The sequence below is a fragment of the Sarcophilus harrisii genome, chromosome 1 (assembly GCF_902635505.1).
Source record: "Sarcophilus harrisii chromosome 1, mSarHar1.11, whole genome shotgun sequence".
Lineage (NCBI taxonomy): Eukaryota > Metazoa > Chordata > Mammalia > Dasyuromorphia > Dasyuridae > Sarcophilus > Sarcophilus harrisii.
In genome coordinates, this window is record NC_045426.1 from 590,241,440 (window position 1) to 590,258,056 (window position 16,617).

At 32.9% G+C, this 16,617-nt stretch overlaps 1 protein-coding gene across 2 annotated transcripts in view; it reads right to left on the minus strand.

Annotated features, from left to right (window-relative positions):
- Positions 1–16,617, minus strand: part of ANGPT1 (angiopoietin 1) — a 331,085-nt gene that overhangs the window by 139,073 nt on the left and 175,395 nt on the right. For both annotated transcript variants that reach the window (XM_031947117.1, XM_031947116.1), the window contains exon 2: positions 14,097–14,252. In XM_031947117.1, coding sequence (XP_031802977.1) covers positions 14,097–14,252 — 156 coding nt within the window. The remainder of the gene's footprint in view (positions 1–14,096; positions 14,253–16,617) is intronic.

Genomic DNA, 16,617 nt, shown 5'->3' on the forward strand with positions numbered 1-16,617 from the left:
AGATATATGTAATTAACAATAAACTTAGGTGAGAACATTTTTGTATGAAGGAGCAAATATATTACTTGTCTTTTGAAAAAAAATCTAAAGCTTTCTTTAAGGAAATGACAATGGATAAAAATCATTTTTTTTATTTTGCATAGGAATAATAAATATTGTGAAAAAGTCTGATGCAAAGAAAATCTTAAGACTATTGGATAAAATTCATTATTTCTTGCTTACAGCTTTATTTGTTATCTCTTTATCTCACTCCTCCCCATTCCAATTCAGATATAATATCATTCATCAATTGAAGAGATTTCTCTAAAGTCTATGTCTGACCATATCATTCTGTTATTCAATAAACAGAGATTCCTTATTACTTCCAGGACCAAAAATAAATTGGCATTTAAGCCCCTCCACAATAAGATCCTTTCTGGTTTTCTAGTTTTCTTACATTTTATTCCTTTTGATTCACTCAATAATTTTGCTTTACTGCCTACATGTTTTTCTTCAACATTTCATTTCATAACTTTATACTGGCTCTCCCTTGTACTTGGAATGCACCTCTTCTTTTCCACACACCCCCCCCCCCACTTCCTCTGGCTTCCTTCAAGTCTCAGCTCCCAGTTTTTTTTAAATGTAAAATTAATAGGCATAAATTTAGATAATTTCTAAGGTCCCTCCTAAAACAATATGTCACAGCAATTTTTACCTTAAGCATAATTAGGGGATATGAAAACTGCTTTAAAAAATAATGGATAAACAGGAATGAATAAAGTTTGAGGAGAACTGGACATCCAAATTATGGCATGGAAAAAGGAGAAAAAAGGTCACAGAATCAACAAGCTAGACTGTGGGGGAGGGAGTCTTCTGCAGGAGTAGATTCCCTTACATCAAGGGTTATTTTGTGTTTATCCAAATGGTCAAACAGGACAGTTTATGGATGGTGTCATCTTTGGATTTTGGGTTACTAGTTAAGAGGTTAACTAAAGACCTTAATTGTGCTCCTTATTATTACTGGGAATTATTTGCTTGGTGTATGTCTAATAAAAAGAAGGATCTTCTGGTACGGGAGCTCCATTATAGGTTTGCCTTCTAGAGAAATCCACACAACAAGATGACAGTCTCAGTCTTGAGGGCACTATATAGCATCCTAGTCCAGGAAGGGATTTCACTGGAATGTCATAATCCCAAAATCAGAATTTTCCCAAAGGAAATCTAAATAAACTATGGGGTACTGTTGAGTCAAGTTCTAGGAACCTGATGAATAATTAGTTACCACCAGGGAGAGAGGAGAATTGAGCTGATATCTTAGAACCCGATTTTATAATTTAAGATACATTGATCTCCAATAGCATATATGAATAGATTTCAGGAGGAAGAGGGGTCTGGAAACTTGGATAGGAATAAGACATTTTATTTTCACTAAGTCCAAAAGAAATTTAACATTTCCTTTAAATTTGAATGTAGGGAACAAGCCACAATAATATTGACTTTACTGAATTGCCAAAGGAGTCCAATACATAAAAATGTTAAGAACTCCCTTCCCCAATCAATTTAGAAATATATAGGAATTTTTATTATTTGGGTGTAATCTTTTTTGAAGGGAGGTGCTATCATTTTGTTCATTTTGTTTCAGTTTCTAGAAGAATAAACAGCTCATAAGGGGAGATTAATATGTGTTTTTTGTTGTCTGATTTGTACTTTCACTTAGAGCTAACCTATATTTTTCCCCTGAATATTATCTAAGCAAAGCTAGTGCTTCAATTTTTCTGTTTTATTGTCATTTGTTATCTGGAAAGTATAAAATGGCTCTGCAATTAAAAGTTAAAGCATTAAACAGGGCAGTTGGCAGAACTATGAAGAGCTAAGAAAGCTAAGGTTGGCTTCTTTCTAGCCATTTATTTCTCAGCCCTGCTTCTTAGCCGTGATCTAAATGTTCCTATTAAACTGACAGAACCCATTTCCTTCTTCAAAAGGAACACACTCCAAGACACATCAGTTTTTTAAAAAAATGTAGAGAGAATGTGGAACAAGCCCCCAAGGAAAACTTTTTTTTTTTTTTTTTAACAAGCTTAAATTTTCCAAAACATATAATACGGAGCAAAAAAAAAAAAAAAAAAAAAAAAAAAAAAAAAAAAAAAAAAAGAGATGGTTATTAAATTCTTGGATTTTTACATTTCACTTCATTTCTTTAAAAAACAGTTGCCCCTAAGCATCAGCTAGGTGATGCAGTGGATAGTGTACCAGCCCTGAAGTCAGGAGGATCTAAGTTCAAATTTGGCCTCAGACACTTCCTAGCTATGTGACCCTAGGCAAGTCACTTGAATGCAATTGCCTCAGGAAAAAGAAAAAAAAAATAGTTGCCCTGATAAAGGAAATAGCAATGGTATGTCAGTTGATAAGTGTTCATTAAAGTTTTGTCAAGTGCTAAGTACCAAGGAGACAAGGAAAGTTAAAAACAAAATAGTCCTTGCCTTCAAGGAGCTTATATTCAACAGAGGAGATGACAAACAAATGTATATGTAAAACATAAACAGTGTGTATGTAGGACAATATCCTAGGAAAGGGACTAGAAGTAGAGAGTTCTGAAAAGACATTCTGCACAAAGTGGAATTTGAGCTATCTTGAAGGAAGCTGGAGGAGCAAAGAGATAAAGATGAAGGGGAAATCATTCCAAGTGTGGGGAAAGAGGCAAAGGTAAAACCTAGGGGAAACACTGTAATCTGAGAATAGAAATGGCAAGTAGACCAATGTATCCAAATTATAGAGTACATAGGAAGGGAAAAAGAGTAAGAACACTGGGAAGGGAGGAAAGGACAAGTTGTGAAGGACTTGGAAGGCCAAAGAATAGTTTTTATTTCACCTTAGTGGAAATAGAGAGCCACTGGAGTTGAGAGAAAGAGACAGAAACTGAGAGTAAAATAGAGAAAGATAAAGCAAGACAGAGAGAGACAGACATAGCGAGAGATATAGATACAAGCAAAGAAAAAGGCAGACAGAGACAGAAAGAGAGACAAAGGTAGAGTCTGAAAAAGACAAAGAGAGACTGAGAGAAGCAGAGTGACAGAATGAGGCAGAGAGATAACCAGAGAGACAGAGGCAGAGACAAAGAAAGAAAGATAGAAAGAGACAGAGACAAAGGTGAAGAGGGAAAGAAAAAAAAAAACAGAGAGACAGAGAGCCTGAGAGAGACAGACATAAGAGACAGAGACAAAAACAGAGAGACTGAGAGAGAGAAAGACAGAGACAAAGACAAAGAAACTGAGAGAGGGACAGAGAGAGATAGAGACAAAGAAAAAGAGACAAAAAGAGAAAATGAAAAAGGAAGAGAGGCAGACACAAACACAAAAGGCAAATAGAGACACAGAGACAAAAACAGACTGAGAGACACAGACAAAAGACTGAGATATAGAGAGAAATAGACAGAAAGTGTTTTGTGTGTATATGTGGGTATGACATGATCATACATGTGCTGTAGCAAGATTATTTTGACAATTAAATAAAGGATAGATTGAGAGGGGGAGAAATTTCATCAGGAATAACAAATAGACTTTGCTATGATGAGGACTTGTATAAAAGTACCTGGCTATAGGAATGAACAGAAGTGATATCACTTGATGATTATATACATCATCAAGAATTTGTGAAGGTAGAAAGATCAACATTTGGCAACATATTGGACAAGTGGAGTGGATATATTTCCTTTTTATGCCCTGAAAGAGGAATTCAGTTTTAATAATCAATCAAAGAATATGGATACTATGTTGAGTAGCTAAGTAGTACAAAAGTAAAGAATTGGAGTTGGAATCAGGAAAGCATCTCAGAAAGTTAATACCAAGAAACTGATTAAACTTGGGACTGCTTCATTTTGAAGTTTTCTGCATCTATAAAATGCAGCTAATAATAATACCTATTTTGCAGGGTTGTGAGGATGAAATAATATGATATTTGTAAAGTGATTAGCAGAATACTTGGTATATAGTAGGTGCTGAATAAATGCTTATATTTTTTTACTCTCTAAGAAAAAATATATGGAAAACAAAAAGAAACATACAGCACAAACATTCAATACATGACTAACAAATTGCAAGGTTTTGTTTTAACTTTCCAAGAATCTCAAATAGGAATTTAGGTTTTTTTGGGGTTTGAATTGTTGTTTTTTGAGTACTTACATTTTTCTATCTAATATTTTTTCTTGCTATTCATTAATCACATCTGACTCTTTGTGATCCCCTTTGGGATTTTCTTTTTTCTTTTTCTTTCTTTCTTTCTTTCTTTCTTTCTTTCTTTCTTTCTTTTTTTTTTTTTTTTTTTTTTTGTAAGACATTTAGGGTTAAATGTCTTGGCCAGGGTCACACAGCTAGGAAATGCTAAGTATCTGAGATCATATTTGAATTCAGGTCCTTCTGATTCCAAGGCCATTTGGACAATCTAGTTACTGCTCATTTGGACTTTTTTTTTTTTTTTCTGAGGCAATTGGGGTTAAGTGACTTGTTCAGGGTCCCATAGCCAGAAAGTGTTAAGTGTCTAAGGTCACATTTGAACTCAGGTCCTCCTGACTTCAGGGCTGGTGCTGTATCCATTGTGTCACTTAACTGCCCCCATTTGGACATTTCTTGGCAAAGATACTAGAGTGGTTTGCAATTTCCTTCTCCAGCTCATTTTACAGATGAGGAAACAGGCAAAGGAATGAGTGACACACAGGGCCACACAGTGGGTTTCTAAGGTTGATTTGAACTTAGGAAGATGAGTCTTCCTGCCTGATTCCAGGTCTTATACTTTATCCACTATGCCACCTAGCTGCTCTGTTAAAAATATTTGTATTTTCCAATTCAGGAGTAAAACAGGACAGCCACTTTCTAAATAGCAAAGGTATTTCTTTGTTTATTACACTAGTGTTATATTAGATGCCTCAAGTTTGACATTTATTGCCTTTTGTTCTTCTCCATGACTTAATTAGCCAATGAAATTTAATTGAATGAGCATTCCTTAAGTGTTTACCATATATAAGACTCTATATAGCCATGATGAAAATAAAAATGACAAAAATGACAAACAGTCCTGTCCCCAAGTAATATAGAATCTATTACATATATAAACTGAGAATGAAGAAGTTGGCACTCACAACAAGCCTAGAAGACAAAGACTTAAATGTCAGGAAGAAATCTATCCCAAGTATTGGGAAAAACTCTTGCAAAGTCATAGATTCCAGAGATAGAATAAAAATTTCAAGCCACACCAGGAGGCCATTTTGTTAAATTGTATGTAAAGAGAAATATTGTGTGTGTGTGTGTGTGTGTGTGTGTGTGTGTGTGTGTGTGTAACCTTAAGGTTTACAAAATGCTTTACAGATATTATCTTATCCTTGCAAGAACCTTAGGAAGCAGCTGCCGTTATTATTCCCATTTTACACATGAGGAAACTAAGGTATATAAAGGTTAAATAACTTGTTCACTATGCCACAGCTAATAAGTTTCTGTGGTTGCCTTTGAACTAATGCCTTCTTAACTCCAGGGTCAGTGTGTTTCCTACTGCACTACCTACCTGTCTTTGGTGGAATAAGCCTGGAAAAGTTAACTAAAGCCAGACTGAGAAGAGTTTTAAATGCCAAAAAGAGAAGTTTGTATTGGGAGATGAAGCATTTTTTATATGGGAAGAATCAGCAACTTTGGCTGAATCTCAAGTTCAAAAGAAGGAATAATAAATAAGAAGACTGGAAAAGTAAGGAAAAGCCAAGTTATTATTATTATTATTAATAGATAGTCTTTATGCAGTGATTTAAGGATTGAAAAGCATTTTATGTAGGTTATCAAAAGAGATCTAATGAGTACAATGCTTTGCAACTCTTACAGAATTAAATAAAGCTTTATTATTATCAATAATTGTCTAATTTCAAGCACTTTAAATGCCAAGCAGAAAGCTTTATAGTTTATCCTGCAGGTAGGAGGGAGTAATTAGATTGTACTGAATAGGGAGAGAAATACAACCAGATCTATGCTTTCTTTTGGAAATACATATATACATGTGTATGTATGTCTCTGTATATATACATATATAATTGATTTAAAAATTATTTTTAGATTTTTAAGGTCCAGATTTTCTCTATCCTTCCACATCTACTGAGAAGGCAAAAAAAATGATATCAATTTTACATGTGAAATCATGTAAAACATATATCCTTAAAAGCCATATCACAAAGAAAGCAAATAGTGAGAAAGCAATATTTCAATCTGTACTCAGAGTTTATCAGTCTCTCTCTGGAGATGAATAAATAGCATTTTTTTCATCATGAGTCCTTTGGAAATGTCTTGGATTATTTTATTGATCAAAGTAACTAAGTTCTTGGCAATTGATCATCATCATAACATCGATGATTAGTTGATATAGGTCTTTTTCACTTTTTTTTTTATGAAACCATCCCCCATGTCATTTCTCACAGTACAATACTATTCTATCACAGTCATATCCCAGTACTTGTTCAGCCATTCATCAACTGAGGAGGATCCTCTCAATTTCCAATTCTTTATGACCACAAAAAGAGCTACTATACATATTTTGTACAGATAGGTGCTTTGTCTTTTCTTTTCTTTTCTTTTCTTTTCTTTTCTTTTCTTTTTCTGATCTCTTTGACATGCAGATTTCATCATTGTATTGCTGAATCAAAGGTTATGTACAGCTTTATGGCTTTTGGGACATAATTCCAAAATGTTCTTTATTTATAATGATCGAACAAGGTCATAACTCCACAAAAGTTAATTAGAATATCTATTTTCCTTCAACTCTTCCACTATGCTATTTTGCTAAATATGAGGTGGTACCCTAGAGCTATAAGAATTTTCATTTTTCTAATCAATAGTAATTTGGAGCATCTTTTCATATGACATAGATAGCTTTGGTTTCTTCTTCTGTCTTATCTTTTGGCTATTTATCAATTAGGGAATGGCTCTTATTTTTAGAAATTTAAGTCTGTTCCCTATATTTTTGAAAAATGAAGTTTTTCAGATAAACTCGCATAAATTTTTTATATCACTTCATTATATATGGTACTTTTTATCAAAAATGTAGTTTCCCTAATTATTTCTATTAATTAGATTTATTTTCATTTTTGTTTTGTCTGAGATCCTGATCATCTGTTTTTTTTTTTCAACTTTAGCTGAAGTATAATAGATTCTGTTCCAACTCTTTATTTTAACTCTATGTGGCTCATTTTAATTCATGTATTTTTATAAACAGTATATTGTCATATTATGATTATCAATCTATTTTGCTTTTTGCTTCTATTTTATGAGGGAGTTCATCTCATTCACATGTATAGTTATGGTTACAAACTTTTCCCCTCAATTCTATTTTCTTATGTTTTTCTCTCTCTCTTTATCCTCTTGCTTCTCAAAAGTCTGTTTTCTTTCTGATCATTTCCTTTCTTAATCCTCCCTTCCTTTTATCATCTACTATATAAATACACACACACACACACACACACACACACATATATATACATATGTGTCTTTTTAATAGTATTTTGTTTTTTCCCTGTAAGTTTTTCCCTGTAAGTAAAAACTATAAAGACAGTTTTTAGAATTCATTTTACAAGATTTTTAGCTCCAAAATTTTCTTCCTGCATTTTCTCTTCTTCCTAAAATGATAAGCAGTTTTATATAGATTATATATATGCACATATATGTATATATATATATATATATGTTCAATCATATAAAACATATTTCCATATTTCTTATGGTTGTAAGAGAAAAATGGATCTGAAGGGGAAAAATGGGAAAAAATGAAGTAAAAATATGCTTCTTTCTACATCTAGAGTCCATCAGTTCTCTAGCTGGATGTGGACAACATTTTTAATTATGTATCCTGTGTAATTATCTTGGATCATTAAATTGCTGAGAAAAACTAAGTAACTCAGAGTTGATCACATATTGCTGTTACTGTGTACAATGCTTTCCTAGTTCTATTCATTTCATTTTGTAGAAGTTCATACAAGTCTTTCCAGGTTTTTAAATTTGCCTCTTCATTGTTTCCTATTGCACATTGTTTCCTAGTATTCCATTATATTCATATATCACACTCAACTTGTTCAGCCATTCTCCAAATGATAGGCAGCCCTTCAATTTCCAATATTTTGCTGCAACAAAAAGCTATTATAAATACTTTTGCACTTGTAATTCCTTCCCCCTCTTTTATGATCCCTTTGGGATACAGACATGATAATGGTATTGCTGGATCAAAAGGAATGCATTGTATTGTTGCCTTTTGTCCATAATTTCAAATTGTGCTCCAGAATGATTGGATCAATTTACAACTCCACCAAAAATGCATCAATGCCCCTGTTTTCCCATGTCATCTCTAACATTTATTATTTTCCTTTTTCGTCAAAATTGTCAGTCTGATAAGCATAAAGTAATGCCTCAGAGTTGTTTTAATTTGCATTTATCTAATCAAAAGTGATTTAAAGCAATTCTTCATATGGATACATATAGCTTTTATTTCCTCATTTGAAAACAATTTATTAATAACCTTTAACCATTTGCTAATTGGAGAATGGCTTGTATTCTAATAAATTTTCATTCTTCTGTTTTCAGAACATTTCTCTAGAGTGTACAAGTTTGCAATGTTTCCAGTATGTTGTGATCCAGGGACAAGTATGGTCACTTCTTTCTTGGTCTGCACTTGATTTTTAATCAGGAAGAGCTGCTATTCTATTGAAGCTGCAAGTGCTGGAACTTCTCTTGGCTCAAAAACTGTGGCAGGTGGAGAATGGCAAAATAAGCTATAATATATATGATTGTAATGGAATATTACTGTGTGATAAGAAATGATAAGCAAGATGATTTCAGAAAAACAATTGAAAAACTTAAATGAACTTAGGCAAAATGAAGTGAACAGAACCAAGAGAACATTTACATGGTAACAACAATACTGTATGATGAAAATCGATGAAAGATTTAGCTATTTTCAGCATGATGAAGTGTACTATCTGCTTCCATAATAACAAACAGTTATTGTTTGAATGCAGACTGAAGCAGGCTGTTTTTCATTTTCTTTCTGTTTTCTTGTTTAAAATGACTAATATAGAAATGTTTACATGGTTGTATATGTAAAACCTATATCTTATTGCTTACTATCTCAAGTAGGGGAGGGGGAAAACGGGGGGAGAGGGATCAAATTGGATTAAAAAAAACTTTTAGAGATTGTCTTAACATGAAAAATAAAAGAAAATAAAATATATTAATAAAAAAGAAGAAATGAAGTCCTTTCTCCCATGGGACCAACCACAAATGTTCTCCTCTTTACATTGGAAATGTGTCCCAGAATTGCTATGGACAATAGAATTGCCATTCATTGCCAATTAGAAGTTTTTTTTTTTTTTTTATAATATCCAAGGTGGGGGAATGGGGAAGTGATTACCTGCCTGAGGTACAATAGTTGTGTTTTGAGAGAAGAAAATATAATGTAAATTTTTTTCTATTACTTTAGTTTTACTTTTTATTTATCTTTAGTTTTAAGTATGGTTCTTATATTCATCAAATTTTGCATTTCATTTTGCACTTCATTCTGCAATTCTTTCATTTCATGGGTTACTTGAATCTCCTAACATTAAAGGCATAATCCACTGAACTTGACACTTCATGTATTTTACATTCTGCCAAAGATCAAAGAGGGACCTTAATTCCAATCTTCTAACCCTTACCTTATTTCACAGATGTGGAAATTCAGGCCTACAGAAATTAAGTGATTTGCCTAATGACCTACCTGGGATTTGGACTGTATTCCTCTGACTTCAGATCCTATAAATTGTCCATTACACTAGTAAAAGTTTTATATCCAAGCTACCAGCCAATGTCAATTAAGTAGTTTTTTTTTCAATCAATGTTTATTGAGAAGTGTATACCAAACATCAATTATGTGCCTGACATTTTATTATTCATCATAAGATAATATAAAAATAAACATAATATATCATCCTTATCCTTAATTTTATCTGAGTAAATAGGCTTAACATATGCATGAAACTATTAGTAATTTAAAATTATATTCTAATGTAGTTTAAAGATTAGTGTGGTTTGTAATAGTTGAGGAAGGTGATCTTGAGGGAGATAGATTTTAATAGATAGCTCTTGCTATGGGGGAAAAAAAGATGTAATAAGATAAATAGTATCCAATAAAAATATAGCTATATATGCTTATTATAAAGCTAGTACTTTCAGGCAGGTATAGTTGTTACTGTTTATGTGACTCTGGGTAGGTTATTTAACTTCTGAGTTCCTCACTTTCCTCACATATGAAAAGGGAATAATAATTATACCCATCTCCCAGAGTTATTGCAAGAATAAAATGTTATAATAGTTGCAAAGTATTTTGTTAAGACATTAAAACATTATATAAATATTACTTATTAGTTTTATTATTAATTATTGTTGTTGTTAACCCATAGGGTTGTTATAGCATAACTGATTATGGAATTTTAAAACTAGAGGAGACTTTGGGAATCATCTAGTTTAACTTCAACCTTTTATCATCGGAGTACTGAAACCCAGCTTAGTTAGTTAAGTGTAGTTCACACAAGTAGAAAGTATAAAAACTAGCAATGAAATTCACCCAGATCCACTGGTCTCAAATCCAGTGACCCAATGAGTTGCTTTGTGACTCATTCATCTGATTATATGTTGTATACCACCTTGACATTATAAAGTTCTATCTACACTTATTTATAGTGTAAGATTCTCAAGGACAGGAACTATGTCATCGAATCCCAGAACCTGAAAATTGAAATATATCTCAGAAGTCACCTAGTCCAATCTAAGACTGCTAGTCATTAATTATCTGATTGAAGACTTTCTTGATGAGAAGAAATTGGTCACTTCCTAAAACATATTAGTAACTTTGGGGTGATTCTAATTATTAGGATTTCCCCAGATATTGGTCCCGATTCTGCTTTCTAATATTTCTTTTACATGACAGTCCTTCAATTACATGAACCTAACTATTATGCCTTCCCATTCCAAACTCCACCTAACTGAAAGCTTCTCTTCTCCAGATTAAATGTCTCCCAGTTTCTTCTATCAGATTTACAAAGATAGAGAGGTATTCCAGGGCCTTTTACTCTCCTTTTTGCTCTACTTGAGATGTTGTTCTTCCAACTATTCAATATATTGTCTTCCTAAACGATGGTGTCCAGAATTGAAAAAAAAAATAACTATAGATATGTTCTGAACAGGAAAGAGTAAACTGAGATTATCATCTTACTCCTAGAAGCTATGCATCTATAAAAGGGGTACTATATTAGGTGTTTTTTTTTTTTTTTTTGAGAATGAAGGATTTATATTGATCTTGAAGTTTACAAAAAATTAAGCTCTTCTTGTGTTTTCTAACCATGTCATATTGATTTTAGTATTGAATTTTCAGAACTTAATGAAGTACTTTACATATATTAGGTATTTAATCAAAACAGTTTGGAAGAACAAGAATGGAATTTGATGAAATATTTCCACAGTAGTAAAGAAGCAGGAAATGGATGGTCAAGTCTCATTGTCCATATCATTATTTGAAAAATAGATTACAATATATTTCAAACATGCTGTGACCATATCATGTAGCTATGTTCCATTAATACAGGTACAAAGTCAGTTTTAGAAATAATAATGCTCTTGGGATGTAGAAAAGAATGAAAGGAAATAAAAAATAGAATTTTGGGTTATTACTGGGGAATAGGGCAGATCTAGACAACATAAAAGAAACAATTGGTCTTCTAACTCCTTTGGTAAATGCCTGCTACATAAAGTGCCTAAGTAAAAATTTGGGATGGATTTTACAAACTTGGGCATGAATCAGGACTTGAGTGCAAAGAACATGATTTATCACAAATGGGATATATTCTTCTACAACAGTCTAAATAAATAAAATTTGTGCATCTATTTGTTTTCACTAAACAGGCTGAGTCATTACAACAAGCAAAGTATATACAGAAGTCCCTATCTAAAGTTGAGCATTTTGTGATTGTTCCACTGTTTCAAACTCTTTATGGCTCCATTTGGAGTTTCCTTGGCAAAGAAAATGAAATGGTTTGCCATTTCCTTCTCCTACTTATTTTATGATGAACAAGCTGAGGCAAACAGGGTTAAGTGGCTGACCTAGAGTCACACAATTAATAAAAGTCTGGGACCAGATTTGAACTCAGGTATTACTTACTCTAGGCACCCTATCCACTGGCACCTAACTGCCAAGACAGTTAAGTAATAGCCAAAGAGCAAAATTTAGTCTTCTTTAAGGTCTTTTTCTCCTTGAAATAGCAAGTTGTCTTACCTAAACAAGCTCTTGTGAGAAATATCTTCTGAATGCAAGCTCTGAACTAGATTTGTGATGTCATTCAAGTAAATTATCTCCTCTAAATCACAGTTTCCTTATTAGTTCTTTTGAAGCTATCAGTGTACCTAGTGTTTAAATAGACATAATATGATCCTTACCAACTTTCAAAATTATCAGAAAAAGTGATCTCTGTTAATAATTTCTGAGTGCCAAATATTCATTCTCTATATGTATGTATGACAACTAGATTTTTAATAGCATTTTACAGTTTGCAAAGCACCAAATGTGTTATGTCACAAATAATAAAAAAGTATTCATTAAGTTTTTTTTTGCTTTCAAAGCACTGAGAGTACATATATATGCATATCTAATATCTTTCTATCTATTTATATATGTATCTCTCACTCTACTTAGCAATATATCTTTCATCATATAAGGGACTCCTAATGAAGAAACTCTTTTTATCAATGTAAATCAGCATTTTCTTTATATCAGATACTATGAAAGAGTTGTGAGAAACAGACTTGCTTAGGTTCACTTAGTCAAGTCTGTGTCAGGGGAAAGAAGGAAGCAAGCACTTATTAAATTCTTACTGTATGCCAGCCACTGTGCTCCTGAGAAGTAGGTTCTGTTATTACCCTTATTTTACATTTGAGGAAACTGGGGTAGACAGAAGTGATTTGCCCAAGATCACACAATTCATAAGTGCCTAAAGCTGAACTTGAATTCAGGTCAACCTTCTATTCACTATTGAGCAAAGGGCGGTACTTCAAACAAGATCTACTTGACTTTGGGGCAAGCTCTCTATTCTTGTTGCCTCTTAAAATGCCATATGAATATGATCTATCAAAACTAATTTTCTCATTAGTGGCAGAAAATATAATGTGGTTCTTCATCTATGTTGTTTGAACTGAATATTTATGGTCATAAGAATCATATATCCATGAAATGAATTAACAGAAAAAGGAAGTTTTTGGGTTTTCTACTACTTCTCTATTCAGAATTATGCTTCAGGTTCTTATGTATATGTTAATTAATTCCCACCTGCCACAAAATCATAGCATATTAGAGATGGAATAAATCACATATAACTTCCAATCTAACTTTCATTTTTTAATAAAAAAAAAAACTCCTGAAAGTTATTGAGATACAAGGTTATGCCCAAGGTCACATAGGTAGTGAATAAAAATAAAGGCTTAAATGTAAGACTCATGTCTCCTGATTCACCATCCAGTGCTCTTTCCACTACATCACTCTGTCTCATCTAAAACAGTAAATTCTACACATTCCTGTTAGTTAATAAATTCCCTTTGTGGGCTCTTCTCTATCAAGCCTGCAAAACTCCATAGGGACCATTGCTGGAAAGTTATTATGGAAAATACATGAAAGTTCACATAATAATGTGACATGTTGAAATGTACATCAAAGGTGGTATCTTGACCTTAAAATTGATTTATATTGCTTGACACTTATATCACTTCCCAGTTGGTAGCCCAACTGTTTATTTGAAGTTAAATGCTGATTAGTCTTCTTACCAGTCCCTTTTTTTTGTCATAAATATATACAAAGATAAATTTACCAACCCTCATTAAATCAAAAGAGTCATACAAAATAAGTTAGTCATTCTTTATTGTTGTTAGAAATATGGATACAATATGTATAGAATAGAGTAAGCATATGCTCCTTGAAAATCTGTTTTGAAATGCATTCTTTGTTTTTGTTGAGAGCTTAAAAAAAAAAAACCCACACACATCTTCATGTTTAACAGCTTGTCGAGTCTGGCCCCAGGGACATACCTGCGTCTCAACATCTGTAAGTTTTCTTGTCTGCTCTGCTGTCTGACTAAGAAGGCTGGTTCCTATCTCAAGCATGGTGGCCGTATGGTTCTGAACAGCATTCTGCTGTAGTTGAGCCATCTCCGACTTCATATTTTCCACAATGTAATTTTCAAGCTGTGAAAGATAAAGAAAGAACATAGCATATTCTAAGTCAAACCTTTTCCAATGAGGCATATATTAGTTATCATAACTCAACAAAGCACAGCTGGCAAATCATTCCTTATCTGATGATGGTCTGTTAAGAGACATAACTAGCAATTATGGCATTCAGGGCAGGCTGCATGAAATTCATGCACTAAATCAACATTTCAAATAAAATTCAATTGGTGGTAAAGGGGGAGGGAGACAGAAACCTAGAGGGAAAAGCCCAATGCTAGAGAGAATGACATCTGGGGAGAAAGGGCTGGACAGGACAGAGTCAGGAATGCAGACAACATGTGGCCACAGGAGGAAGAGGTTACACCATCTGGTAGCTTCCAATTTCAAGTAATTATTACTGCTAACTCACTTGTTTCTATGCAAACAAAGAGATCTGAATGCCATCAGAGACATCTTAATTTTGTTTCCTATCTCCCTAGCCTAGATATGGCTTTACTTCCACTTCCCATGTAATGGTAAAAACAGTGAAGCAAACTAATAGATTCTACAAATTTATCATCACAGACATCATTGGCATAAATAATTAAATTTCTATCAATAGATCAATATGCTCTTATTGATAGTTTATTATGTTAAGTACTGAGGATACAAAATAAAAATGAAACAATTCCTGCCCTCAAGAAGCTTACATTTTATTGGGAAAGACAACATTTACAGTTTCTCAAGTTGTGACATAAGTATATCTGAGATAGATCCAAATAAATAAAAGGAAATTTTCTTAAAGGTATTGATACTTAAGACAAACAGAAAAAGACTTCTGTAGCTTGAGCTCAGCTTTGAAAGAAACTGAAGATGCATTGCCTGTACAGAGGCATAGTGTCTCATGTGTGAGGACCAAAAAGAAGCTCAGTTTGACTGGATTACAGAAAGCAGGAAGGGAAATAACACAAGATAAAACTGGAAAGGAAGATTGAAACCAAGCAGAGGAGTTTATATTTGACCCCAGAGGTAAAAGGAAGCCACTGGTGTTTACTGAGTAGGGGATTTCATGTCTAAATATGTGCTTTAGGAATATTATTGAACTTTACAATTTTCAAAGTACTTTGAGCTACAAAATTCCAATGAATTCTCAAAATGGGCTGTATAGTAAGAAAGGCATTTTATTCATGGGGAAAGTGTCTTTCAGAGGTTTTGACTTACTCAAGGATATAGAGCTACTAAATAGCAGAGCAAATTGCTTTTTCTCATCCCAAGATTATACTTATGCAAAAGTAAAAGATCAGCTTCCAATTTTTATTCCTGCTGATATTGTCTTCATATAAAATACAGAATTGTTCTGGGAGCAATAAAGGATATTACTCAGACTCTCATTTTAAGAGATTGTTATACCCAAACATGCTAAAAAGAGTTGCTGAAGAGAAGGAGAGGGCTTCATTGGAACTTTGGGTTAAAATAGAGCACACAGTTATAGAGTAGATACTAAAAAGAATATCAAGTCATAGAATAGCATTTCATTTTCCCAGAGAGATTATCATTTAATTTCTCATCATCCAATCACATAGAAGTAGTGATCTAAAGGATTTAAGTGATTTAATATTAGGGAATAAGTAAGAAACTGAGGAGATGAAAGGCCAAATTTGCTTGCATATATATATATATATATATGTATATATATAGTTTTATATACATATATATAAAACTATATATATATATATATAGTCTGCTCACTCAATTCCCACATGTCCATTCTATGGTGACTACATTTTATGATCCCAATTACACATATGTGGTAATTGGAGCTCAGTAAAATCAACTCCAAGGCCACACACTAAAATAATAGCCATTTCTGGATTTGAATTCTGAAGTCTTTAATTCCTACTATAAAGCTTTTAACCTCATTCAATATTATGAACAACTTCACATTTTGTCTTTCTTTTATTACAGGCTTAGGGAACCATTTTTTAATCTTATATTTTGCTAAATGTTTACAATGTTTATAGTTCACTGATTATTTGATTTTGGTCAAATCACAAGTTTAAGATTATAAATTTCAGAGAAACTGCCACAATTAATTGGTAGAAATTTCCTTCACTGGCAATTTCTTGTAGCAATGAAATTATGGATCCAAATATTATTCCTAATTATATAGCAGGATATATTAAGTGGCTAAGTTGAATTTACTTTATTTTCAAGATCTTAGGAATTTTATTGTAAAACAATTATTTGCTGATTCCTAATTTTATATATAACATACTCTCTGATGCAAAGTAGATGGGAAGTGGCAAATGACAATAAGTGTACAGCATTGTAATGTTTGGGGCAGCTAGATGGATAGAATCTCAAGCTTAGAGTCAGGAAAACAAGTTTAAATCCAGCTTCA